Source organism: Mustela erminea, chromosome 13 (assembly GCF_009829155.1).
Source record: "Mustela erminea isolate mMusErm1 chromosome 13, mMusErm1.Pri, whole genome shotgun sequence".
In the NCBI taxonomy this organism is placed as follows: Eukaryota; Metazoa; Chordata; class Mammalia; order Carnivora; family Mustelidae; genus Mustela; species Mustela erminea.
The window spans coordinates 77317382-77337880 of record NC_045626.1 but is presented as its reverse complement, the minus strand read 5'-3'; the positions used below and the strand labels follow the sequence as shown (position 1 = coordinate 77337880).

The 20499-nt window shown below is 44.5% G+C and overlaps 1 protein-coding gene across 1 annotated transcript in view; it reads left to right on the top strand.

The window, feature by feature from the left end:
- The window catches only part of TMEM233 (transmembrane protein 233), a 37926-nt gene extending 20136 nt beyond the window's left edge, over positions 1-17790 (top strand). Inside the window, exons 2-3 of the mRNA XM_032310433.1 lie at positions 7387-7523; positions 15763-17790. Of these exons, the coding sequence (XP_032166324.1) occupies positions 7387-7523; positions 15763-15769 (144 nt within the window). The 3' untranslated portion in view covers positions 15770-17790. The remainder of the gene's footprint in view (positions 1-7386; positions 7524-15762) is intronic.
- Positions 17791-20499: the final 2709 nt, after the last annotated feature.

The following is a 20499-nucleotide window of genomic DNA, read 5'->3' as shown; positions in this document are numbered from 1 at the left end:
GGAGAAAGGAATTCACCCACGTTTCTGTCAAAGTGTGACCTTCGCTGGCTCGGGGCAGCTCACCAAGACCTAGATGCTCTCCTTAGGTTCTGTAATGATTATTACCTTTTGTCACCATAAACCCATGCTTGGAGAAAAGAGAAAATACACTGCTGGGGACTCTTGGGCGCCTTGCAAAATGTGTGAAGAGGCCTCATCTGTTCCACATCCTGAGGAAGGTTCATGTGCCTCACAGAAAAAGAGAAAAACTGGAAGGAATCTAAAGGTCCCTCTTTTTAACATACTTTGCGTGGTGAGCAGAAATGGCAACTTGCTGTCCAGCATCTTAAAATAAGGGCAGTTGGGCTGGAAAATTAGAAGGTCTATAGCTCAGAAGAAAACTCCAGGCACCATCCAAGCACCACATCTATGAGTTAGAAGACAATGAACACAGACACAGGGGAAGGATGTAATATGAGAGAATTTCTGTATGTAGACACTCCAATCTAGATGAGACAAAATTTTATGAGACTATATACATCCCCCCCCAAAAAAAAGAGTACATGTAAAAACTGTGAAATCTATGCCCGAGTTAATAGTGTCATACCAGTGTTGGTTTCCTAGCTTTGACAAAGTACTATGGTGACATAAGGCATCATTAGGGGAAGCTTGAGGAAGTGTTTGTGAGAACTCCTGGTATTATCTCTAGTTTGCAACTTCTCATGAGCCTCAATCTATATCAAAATAGAAGCTATAATTTGGAAAGAAAATGAACTGGGAGAAACCAGGAGAAAATTTTGCAATATATGTAATAGATTAAGGTACATTATCTGCTATGCAGTACAGTTGCCACTAGCCATAGGTGACTATGGAGTATTTGAAATGTGGGTAGTCCCACAAATCTTAATGATACTATTTTGGACATGCTAGGTTAAATCAAATACATGTTATTAATTTCCCCTATCCATTTTTACTTTTTTAATGTGGTGACTAGAAAATTTTAAATTACATATGTGGCTCCCATTCTATTTCTGTTGCACAGGGGTGATCTATAATATATAAGAAGTTCTCACAAATCAATAAGAAAAAGACAAACTGATAGTAAACTGGACAAAGGTTAAATAAAAAATTCATCAAGAAGAAACACAGTTGACCAATAAACATTCATCCTTATAACAAGTATTTATTGATTTCCTATGTTTCAGGCACTGTATTAGTCACCAGAGAGAGTTTTAAATGAGCTGGTCTTAGAAAGTTTCTCTAAGAAAGTGAACGTGTGAGTAGAGGTCTCAAGCACATAAAGATAGCTCAATCTCACCACTGAATCAAAGAAATGTCATTTTGAGATTCTTTGTCACCTGTCAAAACGGCACAAAAAAAAAATACGTTGATAACACACAGTTTTGGCAAGGATGTGGGGGGAAGGGCGCTTCAATACTATTAGTTGCAGTATAAGTCTGTCTAGCATTTTGATGGGGCAGTTAGAATAAGGATGCCTATTAAAGCCCACTGTGTAACTGTTACAAACTTTAAATGAGTGACATGGGTAATGGTGAGGAGCAGCCATGTAAGTGACTACTACAGAGCCATTAAAAAGGAGACAACTATGCTCACAAACTGTACGTCTGAAGTTATTTGAAAACAAAAAGTTACCTAAAAACAGTAACAACAAACACAATGACAATTGAAGATTTTCCCCCAAGGATGCAAGAATTAGGAACTCTATCAATATAACTTGTTATTTTAAATCATGCCTAAGCGGGGCGTGGGGGGATGAGAAAGAGATAGATCTAGAAGCACTAGCTTGAAAAGGTGTACCACCTATAATAGAGGAAAAACATAAGTTGCAGAACATATATAGTGTAATGCTATTCATATCTTTGGGATAAAGAGAAAACAAAAACTCTGAGTGTGTATGTGCACATAAAATTTCTGTAAAATATTGAAGTTAATTTCACTATTTATTTTTATTTTTTAATGGGGCAACTAGAAAATTTAAAATCACATACATGCCTCCCATATTACTATTGTACAACACTGATCTACAATATATAAAAAGTTCCCATAAATCAATGAGAAAAAGACAAACTCCTAGAAAACTGAACAAAAGAAATAAATATATCAAGAAGAACTACACTTGGGGTGCCTGAGTGGCTCAGTGGGTTTAAGCCTCTGTCTCCAGCTCAGGTCATGATCTCAGGGTTCTGGGATTGAGCCCTGCATCAGGCTCTCTGCTCAGTAGGGAGCCTGCTTTCCCCTCTCTCTCTGTCTGCCTCTCTGCCTACTTGTGATCTTTATCCATCAAATAAGTAAATAAAATCTTTTAAAAAAAGAACTACATTTAACCAATAAACATTCATATACATGTATACATACTTTACCAAACTAGCTATGTGACTCTGTGCAAATCACTTTAATTTCTCTGTACCTCAATTTTCCCACCAGTAATATGGAACAAAAAAAGCATCTACCTCGGGACGCCTGGGTGGCTCAGTTGGTTAAGCAGCTGCCTTCAGCTCAGGTCATGATCCCAGCGTCCTGGGATCGAGTCCCACATCAGGCTCCTTGCTCGGCGGGGAGCCTACTTCTCCCTCTGCCTCTGCCTGCCATTCTGTCTGCCTGTGCTTGCTCTCTCCCCTCTCTCTCTCTGATAAATAAATAAAATCTTTTAAAAAAAAAAAAAGCATCTACCTCACACACTTGTTATGAAGACTACTGAGATAATTCTTAAAAAGTATTTACCACAGTGCCTGGAACATATAAATACTCAGTAAAAGTTACCTGTTATCATTATTAATTTTGTCAAAGAAAGACTCACAGACCAAAACATTTAGAAAAGAAAAGATTTCACTTAGAATGAAATGCAAGGAAGTCCAACTTCGAAAAGACCAGCTAGCACAACACAAAGTATTTCAAGGAAACAAATGCAAAATTACCAAGGCTACCAAGATTTACAGCAGTCTGTTAATGATTTAAAAACTTAACAAAGCAAAACAGTAACTTTCTCAAGATATTACAATAGCCACAAAGGAAGTGACCCATGTTTGGGTACCAACATTGCACAAGGCAGAGATGAGGCGGTCTTTGCCAAGATTGATGGGAAGTATTCAAGGGTTTACTATTGGAGCGATGTGGGGTCAAAAAACTGACTCTGTATTCTTGGGTTATCTCAGGGTACAAACTGCTGTTTCTTTATCTTGACCAAGATACATGATGTGCTTAGCCATAACAGAAGCAAGAGAAAGTGTCAGTTTTCCTTTCACGTTATTTGTGGGGGGAAAAAAAATCTAGAAACAAATCTACCAAGCTGCAAGTAATGGTTACCTCTGGGAAACAGGATGGGGAGAAGAGCTTACTCTTTACTGGATGTTTCTGTAGCATTCGAATGCTTTATGTGTTCGCAAATTACATCTGTAATATGTAAAAGAACTAATAAGATGATCTAAGCCATCCCATTTCTCTCTGGTTCTTGCACAGCAGATGGGATAGTTTGCTTTCTAAGCTCTTCAGAGAAAGATTTATAAACTATGCATTTTCTCTACAACCCATTTCCACCACTTCAGTCTGTAGCATCTGTCAGGAGATCCTCAGCAATTCCAATGGGGAAGGGAAAAGAATGATGCCCACCGAATGGAGGAGGGGAGCACTATTTCCCTCTCGTGTCTTCGTTAGATCTCCACCAAACCCTAAGATTCCCCAAGGCCTTCAGAGTGAAATCTGGGAGTTCAAAAGTCTCCCACCCTCTTCTCTCCATATCCTTACATTTCCCCCGTAGATGCGCCCCTGGGCAGCCCCTTCTTCTATGAGTCCAGAGGAGGAAACGGATTCCTTAGAAAACTCCCGGGGGGAGCAGAATCCACAGTGGATACCAAAAAGAACTTTCGTCTGTTTTTCAAACCAAATGAGGCTTCATTCCTAGACAACCCAGCATGTCCCGTAGGAGCCCTGGCGAAAGGGTAGTTTGCAGAGAGAAGGGTCGCATACAAGATGCCAGATGGTCAGCAAGCGATGTAGGTTGAGTAAGACTCACTCACGGCTTGGACCCAAATGCCCCTCGGCCAGGCCACCAGCAGAGCCCTGCAAAGAAGTGACTCTAGAAGCCCCGATCCCCCTTGTGCTTACGGACACAGAGAGAGATGTGTCTCTCAGCATGTCACCGACTTGCTGTCCTTCCTACTCGGGAACATGAAACTGGATTTTTTCACCAAACAGCCAGGAGTTGACGATATTTGGGGAAAGGAGGGGTCTCGTTATTTTTCCACTGATCACAACAACACGAGTGGATTGCCAGGATGGAACACCTCTCAGAACTGGGTTCTCCAAAGCAGCATGTAGGGTAACAGTCACTTGAGGAGCATCTGAATCTATATCATTTTAAACTGGACTGTGAAAAATATGAAAATTAAGAAATAAGCTGGATTGTGAGCTCAGCATTCAGGGGGCTCTAAGATTCTATGCAGTGACTTTGATATAAAACAAAGCTTCTCATACTTGGGTCCTCAGAGATGCTGCTCCAACAAGGGGCAGAGCCTGATCATCTCTGACTCTGGTAAATAGCCCAGATGAGTCTACCCCGAAGACCTCTCAGTGCTGGAGGAAGAGCAAGACAGACAGCGGCAATTCACAATAAAAGCTAACATTTGTTGCACATTTAGCATGGGCTGGGGCAATGCTCACCATTAACTCACTGGCTTTAACTCATAACTCGCTGACTCCCCCACTGTGAAGAAGGTGCTTACCACCATCTCCAGTTTACAGATGAAGACACCAAGTCTTCATTCTCATAGCGGCTAACACATGGAATTTGAACTCAGCTCTTTGAGATTAGAGCCCGTGCTCTGTTGCACACTTCCTTGGAATTAATCTTAAATTGGTGGGCACCTTGACCCTCAGGGCATTAAATATATCTATCTGGACCAAAGGGTTTCAATCCTAAGAAGCTTAAAAAATATATACTATACAGCAACACAAGTGTCCACCGACAGATGAAGGGATAAATGTGACAGTATACATACAGCGGAGTAAGAGTCAGCCTTAAAAAGGATGGAGATTCTGGGCACCTGGGTGGCTCAGTGGGTTAAAGCCTCTGCCTTTGGCTCAGGTCATGATCCCAGGATCCTGGGATCGAGCCCCGCATCGGGCTCTCTGCTCAGCAGGGAGCCTGCTTCCGTTCCTCTCTCTCTGCCTGTCTCTCTGCCTACTTGTGATCGCTCTGTCAAATAAATAAATAAAATCTTAAAAAAAAAAAAAAGGGAAGGAGATTCTGACCCATGCTACAACACAGATGAACCCTGAGGACATTGCTAAATGAAATAAGCCAGACACAAAAGGACAAATACTATATGATTCTTACATGGGGTACCTAGAGTGGTCCAGTCCATTAAGACAGAAAATAGAATAGCAGTTGCTGGGGGCCAGAGGCTGGAAGAATGGGAAGTTAGGATTTAATGGGAACAGAGTTTCACTTTGGGAGGACAGATGGTGGGGGTGGTGAACAACAACAAAGTGAACACCACTTAATGCCCCTGAACTATTCACTTAAAAATAGTAAAAATGGTACATTTCATGTATATTTCACCACTTTTTTTTTTTTTAAAGATTTTATTTGTTTATTTGACAGACAGAGATCACAAGTAGGCAGAGAAGCAGGCAGAGAGAGAGGGAAGTAGGCTCTCTGCTGAGCAGAGAGCCTGATGTGGGGCTCGATCCCAGGATCCTGGGATCATGACCTGAGCCGAAGGCAGTGGCTTTAACCCACTGAGCCACCCAGGCGCCCACCACTTTTTTTTTTTTTTAAAGAAAACTGGTATCGGGCCCCCATATCAATTAAATCAGAATCTCTCTAGGACATCTGTATTTAAAACAAACCAACACTAGCCAGATGTTTCTAATAAATACTCAGGGTTGAACACACACTCCAGAATTCAGGGCTCAGAATTCTGGAATTCTTCCTGCTAGAAGTTCTGGATGTCACTGCAGGTCCCTGCCTTCCCATTCACACCTGATACCTGAGCACAAGCCCCCTTCACAGCCGAGAACTCCAGCTTGTTGCAAAGATGGCCAGAATCCAAGAATTAATGGAAGGCTCTAGAAGTGGGAAGCTCAGCTGTACACTGGGTGTTTCCCTGGCTTGTAATTGTCTGCATGTGCCTAATCCTCCTTCACAGTCCTGGAAGAGGAGCAATTATTACCGACATGCTGTGATTTCAGGCTCGGGAAGAGAGGTTCCCACTGAAATCTAAAATTACCCGCACTGATCAACCTCTGTCCGTAACTCATGAATACATATTTCCAGTCTTCTTTCAGCAGCACCAGAACCTCTGGGGGAGCCTTAGCAGTAGGAGTCATGATAAAGAGAGCTTATTGTAAGATTGTTCAGCTGCCCTGGCCATCCGCTCAGCAGCAAACATTCTCTGAGCACCTCCTCTTTGCCCCCAAACAAACTCACATCCAGTAGAGAAATGGGTATATTCATTCACCCCGTCAGCCAGTACTTATTTCTGGAATTCTACAAGGTAGCAGACACTGCTCTAAGTACAAGCAACAAAGGCGATATTTAAAATATTCAACAAGTATTCAAATATTCAACAAAATATTCAATGAGGAAGGACGTTCTGCTGGGCCCAGTCGTAAGCCTTAAGTTGCTGGAACGGTGGGGACTCAGAGGTGGCGGACCGGGATGGCTGGGATTTGGGGAGGGGTAACTGCTATTTACCAGCCAGTATAGAAATAGTCGGCTATTTTACCAGCTGGGAAAGCCATATGAATAGGTACCCACTGACAGTGTGGCTTGGGGAGAGAAGGGGACAATTCAATCAGGGACCTCATGGATTGAAGATCTAGGGCAGGAGAAGCAAACTTTTTCTGTAATGGGCCAAGTAGTAACTATTTCAGGCCTCAAGGGCCATATGGCCTCTGATGTGGCCACACAACTCTTGCAGCATGAAAGCAGCCACAGACAATAGTAAACAGATGAGTGGGGCTGTGTTCCAAACCAAGTTCATTCATAAAACAGCAGGCTGGATTTGGCCCATGGGCCAGGGTTTGCAAAGCCCATTCTGCTGGATGAGATGTGCACACCTGTTCATTATACAAATATTTGTTCAAGCATCCTCTTCATGATAAATACGGCACTGGGCAGGGTATACCTTACTGAACGAAAGGTAAATGGTCCCACATAGCAATATTCTAATGGGAGAGGCCAAAGCAATCCTTTCAATGTCGTATAGTAAATACTAAGATGAAGGTAATGGAGAAATCCAGAAGGGGAAGAAGTCAACCCAGGAATCCAGGGAGGGCTTCCTGGAGGAGGTGACAACCATGTTACCTGCGCAGATGAGTCTGAGAAGCACATGTCTTTCCCTGTGGGTCATCTGTCATCACCAGCTTTTCCTTTGTGTCTCCCAGTCTCTGAACAGCTACAACGAGGGAGACATCGAGGGATCCAAGCGGCTCGGGAGGAATGCCAAGTGGGTGGCCATCGCCTCCATCATTATCGGCCTTCTCATCATCGGTATTTCTTGCGCAGTTCACTTCACAAGGAAGTAAGTCGGCTTTTTTGAATCCCTCCCAATATAGAAGGCCTCCTCCTGAGTGCCCACAGCCATCTGTGAGGACAGGTTAGGTTATGTTCCAAGAGCAAACAATCCCAAACAAAGGAGTTTTCATTTTTATTTCACTGGTGGCACATAAGCCAGGGAGCTTTGTGGAGGGTCTCTCCTCTACCCAGTCACTCGGGGTCCTGCCTATCCAAAGCCCCACTGTCCTCCAGCTGCTCTATCTAGAACCCAGATCAGTAAACTTTTTCTACAAAGGACCAAAGAGTAAATATCATTGGTGTCTATCACCATCACATGTCACTACTTAACTCTGCCCTTTCAGCACAAAAGCAGCCATAGACAGTATGCAAATGAATGAGTACGGCTATGTTCAATAAAGTTTTATTTACAGATATCTAGCCCAGGGGCCACAGTTTTCCAACCTCTGAGAGAGGAGTGAGGAGGATCAGTGAAACCCACTTGGATTTGCAATGCCTCGGCCCTGGAGTGACAAATGTCCCTTGGGCTCACAATGTATTAGCTAAAATGAGTCACACAGTTCCACCTCTTCATGAGACAGAGGGAAATGTGGGGGAATCAACGGAATATTAGGATTTTTGCTTGCTCTGCCTTGCCATCCGATCCGCTAAATGATTTCATGATTTAGACTACCAGTTCTGCGTCAGGGTAGAAGGGTGGCCACATATTTTTGGTATGGCCAACATGCTCTCATCTCATAAAGAGGCGGCTGCCATTGCTATCTCTCTCCTGATTTGGACGAATTTATCCTCATTTCTCAAGCCAGCTGAGATGGGTTGAATCTGCTACAATCACTGACACTTCCCGTCGGAGGCTTGACAGAGGGCAAGGTCATGTGACAGATGACCAAGGCCCAGAAATGACAAGCCCAGATCCATCTCTGTCTCACTGTGTCCCTCCTGGCAGGGAAGATAAGGATTCTGAGACGTTCTTTAGCTCTTCAGCCAGAGCAACACAGTGAGCTGCACACCATTTCCCTCAAGCTGAGAAGGTCAGCCCCTTTGGCTTAGTTTCAGGAAAGGCTCACATGGTGGGCAAGGGAGGAAGGGGACACCCGTGAGCCTGCCAGATGGGCCAAGGCAACCTGGGCAGCCAAGAGGGTAGTGCAATGTCACAGGAGGTCAACTTCCTATCAGACAAGCCAGACCTGGCGGCAATTGGGACAGCTGGATGGGGCGCAGATAGGAAGACAAAAGTGTCACAGAGGAAAAAATAGATGTTTTAGACCAAAGAGAGAAGAAAAGGACAGTGGAACTTCAAGAGAAGCACAAGGTATCTCGCCTACAAGACAGAAAATGGACGATGTTGGCCTATGAAGATGGTCAGAGAGCAGATATGCACACACTCAACTTCATTCTTTAAGGAAGGCATCGCGTGCTTGTGTGTGAGCACGGGGCTGTGGAGTGCGGAGCTCAAGGTGTTATAGGTATTATAATGCAGGTTTAGTACCAGAAGTCCTGGGTTTCCCCCTCTGCCACTTACTGACGGTGAGACTCTCAGCCAAGTGCTAAACTTCCGTTTCTTCTTCCGTAAAATGGGGATTATAGTAGTATCCATTGAACAAAGCAATCGTGAAGGTTCGTTAGATGACCAGCACACATACAGCACAGTGTCTGTTCCTTAGTTAGTTCCCCAAAAAGGTAAACCATTTACTAATGCTATTATTACTACTGTTACCAGTTATCAACCTGGCTGGGGGAGGACCTCAGAATTTAAGATGCTACCAAACAGAGTTCAAGGCTTTGTTAAAGCCTTGAGCTCAACAACTGCTCATGAGCTCAGTTCAAAGGATGGTGTTCCAGGGGAACGAGGCCAAGTCTTGGCCTAACTCCCAGGGACTTGGGAAGATACATACTGCCCAGATCAGTGTTGAGCTGGGTTCTAATAATAGCAGCTGACACTGACACAGAATTTAGCCCAGGCCAGCTACTGTCTGAGCTCTTAGGTGAGTTAATCCCCACTGGATCCCCACAGCAACCCCATGAGATGGGTATTGTGGGTATTATGCTTACGTTGCAGATAAGGAAAATGAGACATGCTTGATGTCTCACACCTCACACCTGGTTAGCGATAATGGCAGGGTTGAACCTGGGATAATCTGGCTCCAAGAGCTGTTTAAGCTCTTGTTTAAGCTGTGTTCTTTACCACAATGCCACACTGCCTCTAGGCCAATAACTAGTGTCCGTAACAAAAATCAGTGGATAGTACTCGCCTTGTGGCTACCTCCAGAACTGATTTATATGGGGGGGAGGGGGGGCCGGGGGGGGGGGGTGTGGGGAAGCTTCAACTTGAAAAATAAAAAATGTGTGATAAGACAGCACCAAGGGTGGGCGCCTGGGTGGCTCAGTGGGTTAAAGCCTCTGCCTTTGGCTCAAGTCATGAGCCCAGGGTCCTGGGATCAAGCCCTGCATCGGGCTCTCTGCTCAGTGGGGAGCCTGCTTTCCCCTCTTTCTCTGCCTGCCTCTCTGCCTACTTGTGATCTCTGTCAAATAAATAAATAAAATCTTTAAAAAAAAAAAAAGGCAGCACCAAGGGTAATAAAATCAAAACACTGCAGGAGGTACACAAGAAACATACATGAATGGAGTGGCCTGGTTGTGGAGCTATAGGGAGTGGTGGGGACTGCGGTGTTCCAGAGCATGGTTCAGCTGATTGTGACCACTTAGAATGCAGACCCCAGGAAGCCCATTTTTCAAAAAAAAACACTGGAAAGGTTTTTCATCTCAGATCTCCTGGGTTTTGGATCTTGGCAACCAATTCACAGCATTTAAGCATAGGATGAGGGTCAAAAACAAAACAAAAGGAAAAAAATTACAAAACCACATTCCAGCCTGGACATTATCTACTTTGCAGTCTCTGGCAGGCAATGTGGCTTTCAGAGATCAGTATGTCCATTAGATACCATCCAAGAAGTTTCACAAGGGACCCAGAAGTCCTCATATGTGGGGACTTTCTCCATTCTTAATATCATTGTTTCCATCTAGAGACCAAGCATCAATGTGGATAAGCTTGGGACTGAGGTTCTCTTAACAACTGTAAATGATGGAGAGGAAGTCGCCCCTTCCATCCCTTCTTGCTAAGAAGCAGTGTTTCACAGCAGTTAGAGCCTGGCCCTCATCTCTGGCTTCACCAGAATTCAAATCCTAGTCCCACCACACAGATCACCCTGGCAAGTTACTAAACTCTTGTCAGCCTCAGTTTCCATATCTGTAAAGTGAAGCTAGAAATACTTCCTCACCTGTATGGTTGGTTCTTTTAGATACCCTTCTCTCTCTGTTATCCAAGAAAACAAAAATGTTTTCCAGAGTTAGAATCCCATGGAGAATCTCAAATTTAAAGGCTTTGTCGTGTGTGTGTGTGTGTGTGTGTGTGTAAGAGAGAGCAAGAAACTAGCCCTTAGAGAATGAAATCAATTCTATCTTCTTAAGACCAATAACAGGCGAATTTCTCAGTAATCCTTTGAAATAAAATTTCCCAACCCTGGGAGGAACTGAGCAGCAATGTGGAATTACTATGGCAGAGGTTCCCAAACTTTGAGCTGCATGCAAGTTACCTGGGGAGATTTAAAAGAAGTGGACATCAGGGCCCCATCTCAAAGTACTGGAAGTCATTAAATCAGCAGTGAGCCCCAAGAATCTGCATTTGCCAGCTCCCCATTCCCTGGGGAACGGGTTTGGATGCAGGAGGTCACCACCGTACTCTGCCCAACCTCCTCCCTCCTGAACCCAAAAGGAAGGATGTGCTAACAGCAAATAGCCTTTAACAGAGGGAGCAGTCTTCATTTCCATCAGCAAATTCATCACCCAAAAGGTGTTATGTCTCACTCATTGCCAGGGAAGGGTGTCAAATTATGGCCAAGGAGTGGGACATACCCACGGAAAGGCTCTTTTGCAACAATCCTCAAGGCAGTCAACGTTTCCGCTGAGGGGGTCTGGGGAAGTCTGGTGTTAGAGGAGCCCAAGCCCAGATTTGAGGCAAAAAGCTTTGAGTAGGTAACTTTTCTGAATTTCACTCAAAAGAATTAAGTAAACACTAGCCTTTTAAAAACTATGAGGTCCTGCCTTTTTTTTTTTTTTAATATTTTATTTCTTTATTTGACAGAGAGAGAGATCACAAGTAGGCAGAGAGGCAGGCGGGGGGGTGGGGGAGCAGGCTTCCTGCTGAGCAGAGAGCCTGATGCGGGGCTCGCTCGATTCCAGGACCCTGGGATCATGACCTGAGCCGAAGGCAGAGGCTTTAACCCACTGCACCACCCACGCGCCCCGAGGTCCTGCATTAAAAAAAAAAAAAATTTCTTTATCCGAATCAACAACACTGTAACTAATCCCAAAGTCCCTGCCTTTCAAAAAAATTTCTCTGTATCCTTATCAAGAGAACTGCAACCCATCTCTTCTCCCCCAGATGATGGAAATTCCAGGTGGACAGACTGGGATCATCTTTACCCAAACTCAGAAAAAAAGTCTCATTCATCCTAATTTCACAGGATATCTCTGCAAGCCATGTGGCGGTTGGAGCAAAGAAAAATAGAGTGTCGTGACATGAAATCCACAAGGACTTGGAATCATTGACCCTAAAACATTCAACAGCTTGGGATAGGAAGCAGTGCTCTCAGAAGAGAAGCATTCTGGTGCCGACTGAAGCAGACATTGGCAGGCTCTCAAAGCCAGAAAATTCCCTATTCTCCAGCTGCTAGGGAAAGAGGAGAAATGAATCGCACAGAGCCCAACCATTTAAATATTGCTGTGCTCTCTCTATTGATCGAATCATTCAAGTTCCCTGCCTAAATCAACCTGTCTACAGGCTTTCGCTTTCTGCTGGTGTCTTGAGGATTCAAGCCAAGTGAGGTTGTTCCCGTCGTGTTTCCCAAAGTCTTGGAAACATCTATGACAGATTTAACTGGGATATTTGTAAAAAATGCAGATTCCTGGTCTCCAATCCAGACCCCAAGTAGACCTGAAACTCCCCTCCCAAATAGTTTTAGGTATTCTGAAGTTCTAGAGCCATTCTTCTAGGCCCTCGCATATAATGGAGAACATTCTTGCCTGTGTGAACGTATGTCACAAAACAGGACTTTTTTACATCCTGAAGCCTGGTAGAAGCTTCAGACCCTGCTGCTTCCTCCCCACCCCCTAGAAACCTTACACGACTCCCAGGTTTGTTCTCCCCTCTCTTCTCATGAGCAAGCTTATGGTCACATATCTGATGCCTTGTAGAATTCTGTGGGACTTCCTTAGCAGCAAAAGCAGTTGACCATGATAAAGCTTGGATATAAGGTAGACGAGTGTCGCCCGCCACAAATATGACAGTTGACATTCAGGGCACTTTTATCTTACTCAGGGGAGTGAAGTTCAAATGTCAGGACATCATAGGAACTTGGAGGATCATCAAAATTCATCTTGGAAGCATCCCTAGTGGGATGTCCTATTAAGAGATTCACACCCTGTATCCTGGTCAGCCCAATACAGCCAATGTTCCCACCAGTGTTGGAAGAGACGACATCCCTTGGGTTGAGCATGGGCTCAAACAGCTGGCTGTTTAGGGATCATGGCATATGTTCAACACTGGAACCAGGCTCTAAGCTCACACAGAAGAAATAGGAATCAAATGCCCATCTATGTTCGTGAGCACTGACCCTGGTGATGGCCAGAATCTTCAGCTCCATTTTCTTTTGGAGAAACATGAATGGTCCATTCACCATACGTTAAATGCATATACAATGCAACTCCGCTGAACTTATACCTCTGGATGGCCTTGTAGGTCTCTAAATAGCCAAGCATACACTTACCATGTATTAAAAATGCTTGTCTGTCATTCTTAGCAATGAAAGCCTTCGTGCTCCAAAGTTTCTATTAAAGAAGAATGTGACCTCCTAACTGGATTAAGGATCCCATGGCAGTCCCCCATTAGCCCACATAAAGTTAGCAGATGTTAACCCATTATGCACTGGTAAAGCTTAGGTCTTACAAACAAACTGGCATAAGTCCTTTGCTGGCCGCAAAATATCCTTCAGTTGCATTAGGATTGGAAACAAGCATATGCATCAAGGTGGGCAAGAAGCAAGAAGCTAACCTTTTTGCAAAAACGTAAAAGCAAATCTATCTTCTTTCCTACATGATGGGTTGGAGTATAAAACTTCCTGCATAGTTGTGTCTTCAGATAATTCTTGTGATCTCATGATGAAAAATGGGGAACATTACCTACTTCCAGAAGTCACACCTAAGTCATCATCAACAATGGAAAGATTTTGGCTTTGAAAACGTTATAAACTGGTGGACTCTGGCAAAGAAATCAAAATAACCATGAAAAAGATGTTCGACCTTCCCAGTAACCAGAACAATACAAGTAAAAGTGACAATGATACACTTCTTTTTTTTTTTTTTTTTTTTGGTCTGCCAGATTGAAACAATTAAAAAGATGGATAACATCAAGGTTAGCAAGAGTGTGCAGAATTAGATACAACACTCTTGGCAGAAGAGTAAACTGGGACAGTGTTTGGGAGGTCAAGTTGGATACGTGTATTAAACTTTAAAATCCATCAGCCACCCACTCAGCAATTCTACTTCTGGATATCCTCCCTAGATACAAGTGCACAAAAAGGATGTAAAACAGTGGCTCTCTTCCCTAGCTACACATTAGAATCGCCTGGGGAGCTTTAACGAACAAACAAAAAACAAAACAAGAAACAATATCCAGGGCCCACCCTGAATCAGTTAAATCAGAATCTCCAGTGATAGGGCCGGGCATTGGTAGGTTTTAGGGCTCTCCAGAGGATTCTAACGCAGACAGGGTAGAGGACCAAAAATGTACAGGAAAGTTCATTGCAGCTCTGTTTGAAATAGGGGAAACCATGAAACCATCAATGGCCATTGATGGGGAAATGATTAAATCCACAGTGGTTTATTCATAGGATGGAATGCCACACTGCAGCTTACACATGGATAATCTCCCATACTATGGCTTATGAGGCCCCACATGATCTGGCTGCTGCCTCTCTGTCTTCATCTCCCAGCACACTGCCTCTCCCTCCCCCACTTCAGCTACACTGAGTATGCTCCTGCCACAGGGCCTTTGCACTTTCTGGTTCCTCTACCTAGAATGTCCTTCCTCCTAATATCCATATGGCTTGTTCCCATCTTTCCTTGAGATGCTTGCCCCTTTGTTAGCAGAGAGGCTACCGCTGACCATCTTCTCTAAAATAGCACCCACAGCCCCGCCCTCCTTCTCCTGGTCCCCTTAGCCCAACTTTACTTTTCTTCCTAGTACTTACCACTCCAGGAGAAACCAAATATATAATATAAATTATACATAATTTCTATAATATACTGATATATAATTATCCATTTTATATATTAACATACACATAATCATATATACTTTTATGGTCTCTCTCACCCTACTGGAATGAAAACCAAAAACACTTTCATTGCTGTCACTGTCCATAATAATAGAGCATAAAGCCTCAGGATGTTCACTTTGAAGCTAATCTGTCGGGTTTTAAATGCAGGTCCCACCTCTAAGTAGATGTGTGCTCTTGGGCACGTTTTTTTAACCAGTCTGTGCCTTAGTTTTCTCATCCATAAAGTGGGGATAAAACAGTACCTAGCCCGCAGAACTGTGAAGATTAAATTGTGCCTGACACAGTGCCTGGCACATGGTACTCACCATGTAATTGTGGGACACCTGTCCTCACCAGCATCTAGAACACTGCCTGCCATGTAAATATTTATTGAATAAATTAATGCATGAATATATATATCATATGTATGTTACATTACATACATGACACATACATACAGTATACGGGCATAACATTATCCCATTTAGATAAACGCACACAAGATGAATTTCTGAGTGCACACTTATGGATTTAAGTGCAGAAAAAAACACCTGGAGGGCGTACACCAAATCCTAACGGTGCTACTAGCCCGAGGAGGGGAATGGGGTTCAGAAACGCTCACGAAGCGTTTTGTTGCATCTGTACCATTTGTGGGGTTTTTTTTTTTTTTTTTTTTTTGCATGCACCAAGTGTAAAAGTAAATACGTTTCCAGATAACGATGTTTCTCAAAAGGAAGCCAGTGCTCAGACTCAAAAACACAGATGTGCCGGACTTCTCCTAGAGAGAATGGAAGCCCTTGGGCCAAGAAGGCTTGGGCCTGTGCACGTGCTCTCTCTCTCTCTTTCTCACTATCTGTTTGTCCCACACAGAGCCTGAGAAGTCAGCAGTCTACTGCGAGCACGGAGGACAGACCTCATCCACACACACACCCACAGGAGTTTCCAAGGAATGGACCCTTGACTTCAAGACTGTGAGATCTCCTCCTCCAGCAATTTCCAGAGGCAGGTCCCTGGCAAATGAACTTTGAAAAAAAGAAAAAGAAAAAGGAAAAAATCTCCAAAATGAAGGAAAACCAAGTAGTACTGCTAGAACAGCCAGTCATGGATTAGAAAAAGAAAAGAAAAAGAAAAACTCAAGTCTCACTCTCTGAGTTTAGTGAAAGCCTCCGTGTCCATTCCTCTCTGCAGAGATGAGCCTCGGGAAATCTCAGTATTCTAATGGGGGGGGGGGGCGCAGGGGGTCCAGATCTGGCGGGAGGCAGGAGGTCCTAGGAAGAACAATGGGTACCGGCGTCTGCAAAGTTGGGCACAAACACTTGCAGCATGTTTCAAGTTGTCCGACAGAGTGGAATCTGTGCTTTTGGTTTTCCTTTTATTTTTGCCTGTTGGATCTAGTGGGTCCTCCTCCCCGTCAGCTGCTCCCCGCTACAACCCCCAGAGTTCAATCGCTCCCCAAAGAAACCAAGGAAAGGGCTGTCTGGCCTTTTGTCCTGACCTCGATCTTCCTACAGTCTCCCTTGCTTGCATCCACCGCTGTTCCCTCACTTCACTTAAAGATTCTGAGAATGTACTTCATGGTCAATTCTAGGTATAGGAACACCTTTCCCTCTCCCAGTTTTGGGAATAAACTGGCTGTGTTTTAGGAATGTGCTTTTTTCAATCTCTTTCTCTCTCTCTCTCTCTCTCTCTCTTTTTAACAAGTCTCAAACACGATCTTTGATTTTCCCGGATGCCAACCTGGAAATGCCATGCACTGTATTTCCTTTTTGTCAAAGGTAGCCCCTTCAGGTGTGATCGTACTGGTTTAACGATGCCATTATTCTGCCCGCCAAAACACGCCAACCCAGAGTTTCACAGAACGCAAGGCATATAGCTAGTGGTACTCAAGATAATTTTCAAGACAGTTCTAAGACCCAACATTAAGTGATACCAATTGCAAAGTATGTTTCCCCTTTCCTAGTCTTGTCCAATGCTGATTACACCAAAGAGAAAACTTCCATTTAGTGCTCGTGGGTCCTCAACACCTTTCCGTGACTTTAGCTCTTTTCCCTTCTTCATAAAGAAAGAGCAAGCCTCAGGTTCAAAGTCGAGATAGAACTTAAGAACATAGTCGTGTTTTCGTTGTATTTCTTTTATTAATCGCCTTCTATTTACCGTTTCCCCATAGGGATGGGATCTATTGTTTCTGTTCAAATACACTTACTTAAGGAAAATAAGTGTACTCACAGAAAATATCAAGGAGTTAACACAACGGGTGATATGTATACATGGCAAAAATAACTTCAAGAACTCATATAGAAACACAGTGGTAATGAACTTTCCTAAGCAAGAAAATGGCAGCTTATTCTAAGGAATAAACAGAGGCTGAGAAAACACTTGCATCCCGATGCCTTTTTGCCACTAACTCGCTATGTAAGCTGATTTTAGGCAAGTTTCTTAGCCTCTCTGTGCCTCGAGTTTCTTTACCTGGAAATGGACATAAAAACACCTGCCTACATACCTCAGAGCGTTGTTACAAGAATTAATCATCGTCATCGATGGGAATGCCCCTGGAGGGAGATTCTAAGTGCTATCCAAATACAAAGCATTGTTCTTAGATTACTATAAATCTCAGGCTGTTTGTTAAAACCCTGGACCCTAGCAAAACAATCAACGTTGATGGATGTCAGATACCGCCTGTCCCTTCACCTGGATGTCTGCCATGAGCCAGCACTTGTCCCAGGAGGAAATGGAATCAGGGCCATGAATCTCTCAGCACGCAGGGACCCCAGCCTCATTCCAGTGTATTGGGTCCTGATTTGTTTCAGACACCTCGGTTCTTGTCTGTTTGTGTTTGGGTCCCCGATCTTTTACCCAACTCAAATGAGAAGCGTTGCTGAGAGGCAGAATAAAAATGGTTTTAAGTAAGTCTGTTTACTATGGTGTATAAGTTGTGTTTTCTTGGTGCTCCCAACCTTCTAGAGATTCCCATAACCACAGTGGGCTCCCTGTAGGAAGGAACACAGAGAAGCTGGGGGTAGGGCTGGAGAACAGCTGACTCAGAAATGCCCTCCCAGGAGGCACTGAAACTGTTCCTTCCACTTAAGTCACTAAAGGAGCTCCCTGGGACCCACAGGGGCCTGATTTTTGCGGGGCCCTCAGAACCCGGCAGAGAGCTTTCATACTGATAAAGTAGGGTGAAGGTCTTCTCCAGGGCTTCCTGCAAGGGTGAGATCATCCCTGCATCACTCCAAAAAGTAGTGAGAAAAAAGACTGACCAAGGGCAGGGGACACGTTCAGCAGCCATGACCACCCACTCTCCCCCTCAAAAAAAGGCTAGACCAAAAAGTAGAGTTTACTGGTTCTTCTAACTGAAAATTCCAGAAATAACTTCAGGCATGGCTGGATCTCGGCACTCAGCATTAAGAAATTCTCCCTACCTATTTCTCATCTTCAACTTCCTGAGTTCATTTTGGTTTCGTGGTGGCTGTAACAGCTGCCAGCAGCTTCCAGCTTCTCCCACCAGCTCAGCAATGTGAGCTGTCTTTCCCCTAAGAGCTACCGGGGGGCGGGGAGCAGGTATGATTTGAAATAATGCAAAATTGATTCAGAATGAGAACCAGTCCATCTGTACGGATACTAGCCATCAACAAAGAGGTGTGGCCACCCTTTCAACACAAACAGAATCCATGACCAAGGGAGTGTGGCACTCTCACTGGCCTGGCCCGGCTCGTGACTCAGCTAGTACAACCGATGGTGAGGTCAGCTCTGCCCAAACTTTATGGATTGAGTGGGAAGGATGGTTTCCCAAAGGAAACCCAAAGTGCTTTTACCAGAAGGAGAGACAGAAGCTGAGCAGAAGAAACACCGCTGTCTGCATTTGGCATGCTGCTTCTTACAGACCTGCCCCAAACAAGGGCAGAAGCAATAGAAAGTCATTTCGAAACGTTTCCCCAGTCTGTTGTCTCATCCACTCCCTCGCCTGATCGTTATTTACAGAGCACCTGTTCAACCATGGGCCAGGCTTTGGAGATTCCAGTAGGATCCAGAGAGACCCTGTGAGGAGCAGACACATCACGTCAACAATGCGGAGAAAACGTGAGGATGCTAAGACAGGCATGAACGGGGTTCCACAGTCACTTTGCAGGACGTGTCACTGGCTGCATCCAAGGCGAGCGGGAGCCTCAGGAAACAAGTGTCCCTGTTCCACGGCTCTGTGCCTTGCTCAGGCTGATACGGCTACAGTCCTTGAAGTTGCCCTATCTTTACCCAAGAGTTATGGGCAGAAGCAGATGCAGACATAAATTCGCTGGCCTCAGCTCCTGGATCAGCACATTATCTCTGGCCTACGCTAGGACAGCTGCATTCAGCAAAACAGCATTATGCGTGTATCTTGATATGTAATCCTAGATCCATGCTTCTAAATATAAGAGACGGTTTTGGGCCACTGATTACAAAAAAAAAAAAATTCTATGACAGCATCCACCTTCATCAACTACTACCAATCCGTAAAAAACACTCATGGATGTAAGATATTTGAGCCTGGGGAGTTACGCTATAAAAACAGGTCCCTGAACCCACACACTTTGAATTCTGGTTTTGACACAGGCAGAAGGAGGCATCAAGACTATCCAGGCACCACCCACCGTTCCTGGAGAAGCCACGGAAAGAAGAAGACTTCCCTTTCCAATACAGATGTATGTATTATTTATTCTGAGGGAGATTTCTTTATCGGGGGTCAGGAGAGGGAAGCAGAGCTGCCGTTGTGTATTCCCCTGGGTCAAGCATCTGCATTTCATCTGTGTACCTGGTTGGGCCGCCACACCTCAGATGGGCTGCCAGGTCAAACCTGGGACGGTCCCAACTCTCGTCCCTCTTCCGGTCTCAGCGCCCGCTTGCCTGGTTCACTGTCACACCATGGCTCACAGAGAGGCCCTGCCATTTTAATTTTCTGAAGCTGTCTGCCCCTGGCACTGCCACCAAGTGTCGCTTCCCCTGGGGTGACACAGAATCCTAAGTATGAGGACTGGGTGTACTGCAGAGTGAATATACTGAGAGGCCCTCGGCGGGGGGGTGGGGGTGGCAAATCCTGCCCCTACAGGGGTAACTAGTGGCCTGATAACCAGCATCACAGAAGGCCTCGCACAGGTTTCAACAACTAGTAGGGAAGGTAAAGAAATACTTCTCAAGCCACTCCCAAAGTTCATCTAAACCATTATATTAGTTTTCTTATAGGTCTCACGTGTGTCCTCATTGTGGCTCGGCCTAAAACAAATACTACAAACTCAGTGACTTGAAAACAGCCCACATTGATTGCCCTACACTTTTGGAGGTCAAAAGTCTGAATCAGGGGCGCCTGGCTGGCTCAGTGGGTTAAAGCCTCTGTCTTTGGCTCAGGTCATGATCCCAGGGTCCTGGGATCGAGCCCCGCATCGGGCTCTCTGTCTTAGCGGGGAGCCTGCTTCCTCCTCCTCTCTCTCTCTCTCTCTCTCTCTCTGCCTGCCTCTCTGCCTACTTGTGATCTCTGTCAAATAAATAAATAAAATCTTGGGAAAAAAAAAAAAAAAGAAAAGTCTGAATCAGTTCTCACAGGGCCAAAACCAAGATGCCAGCAGGGTTGCACTCATT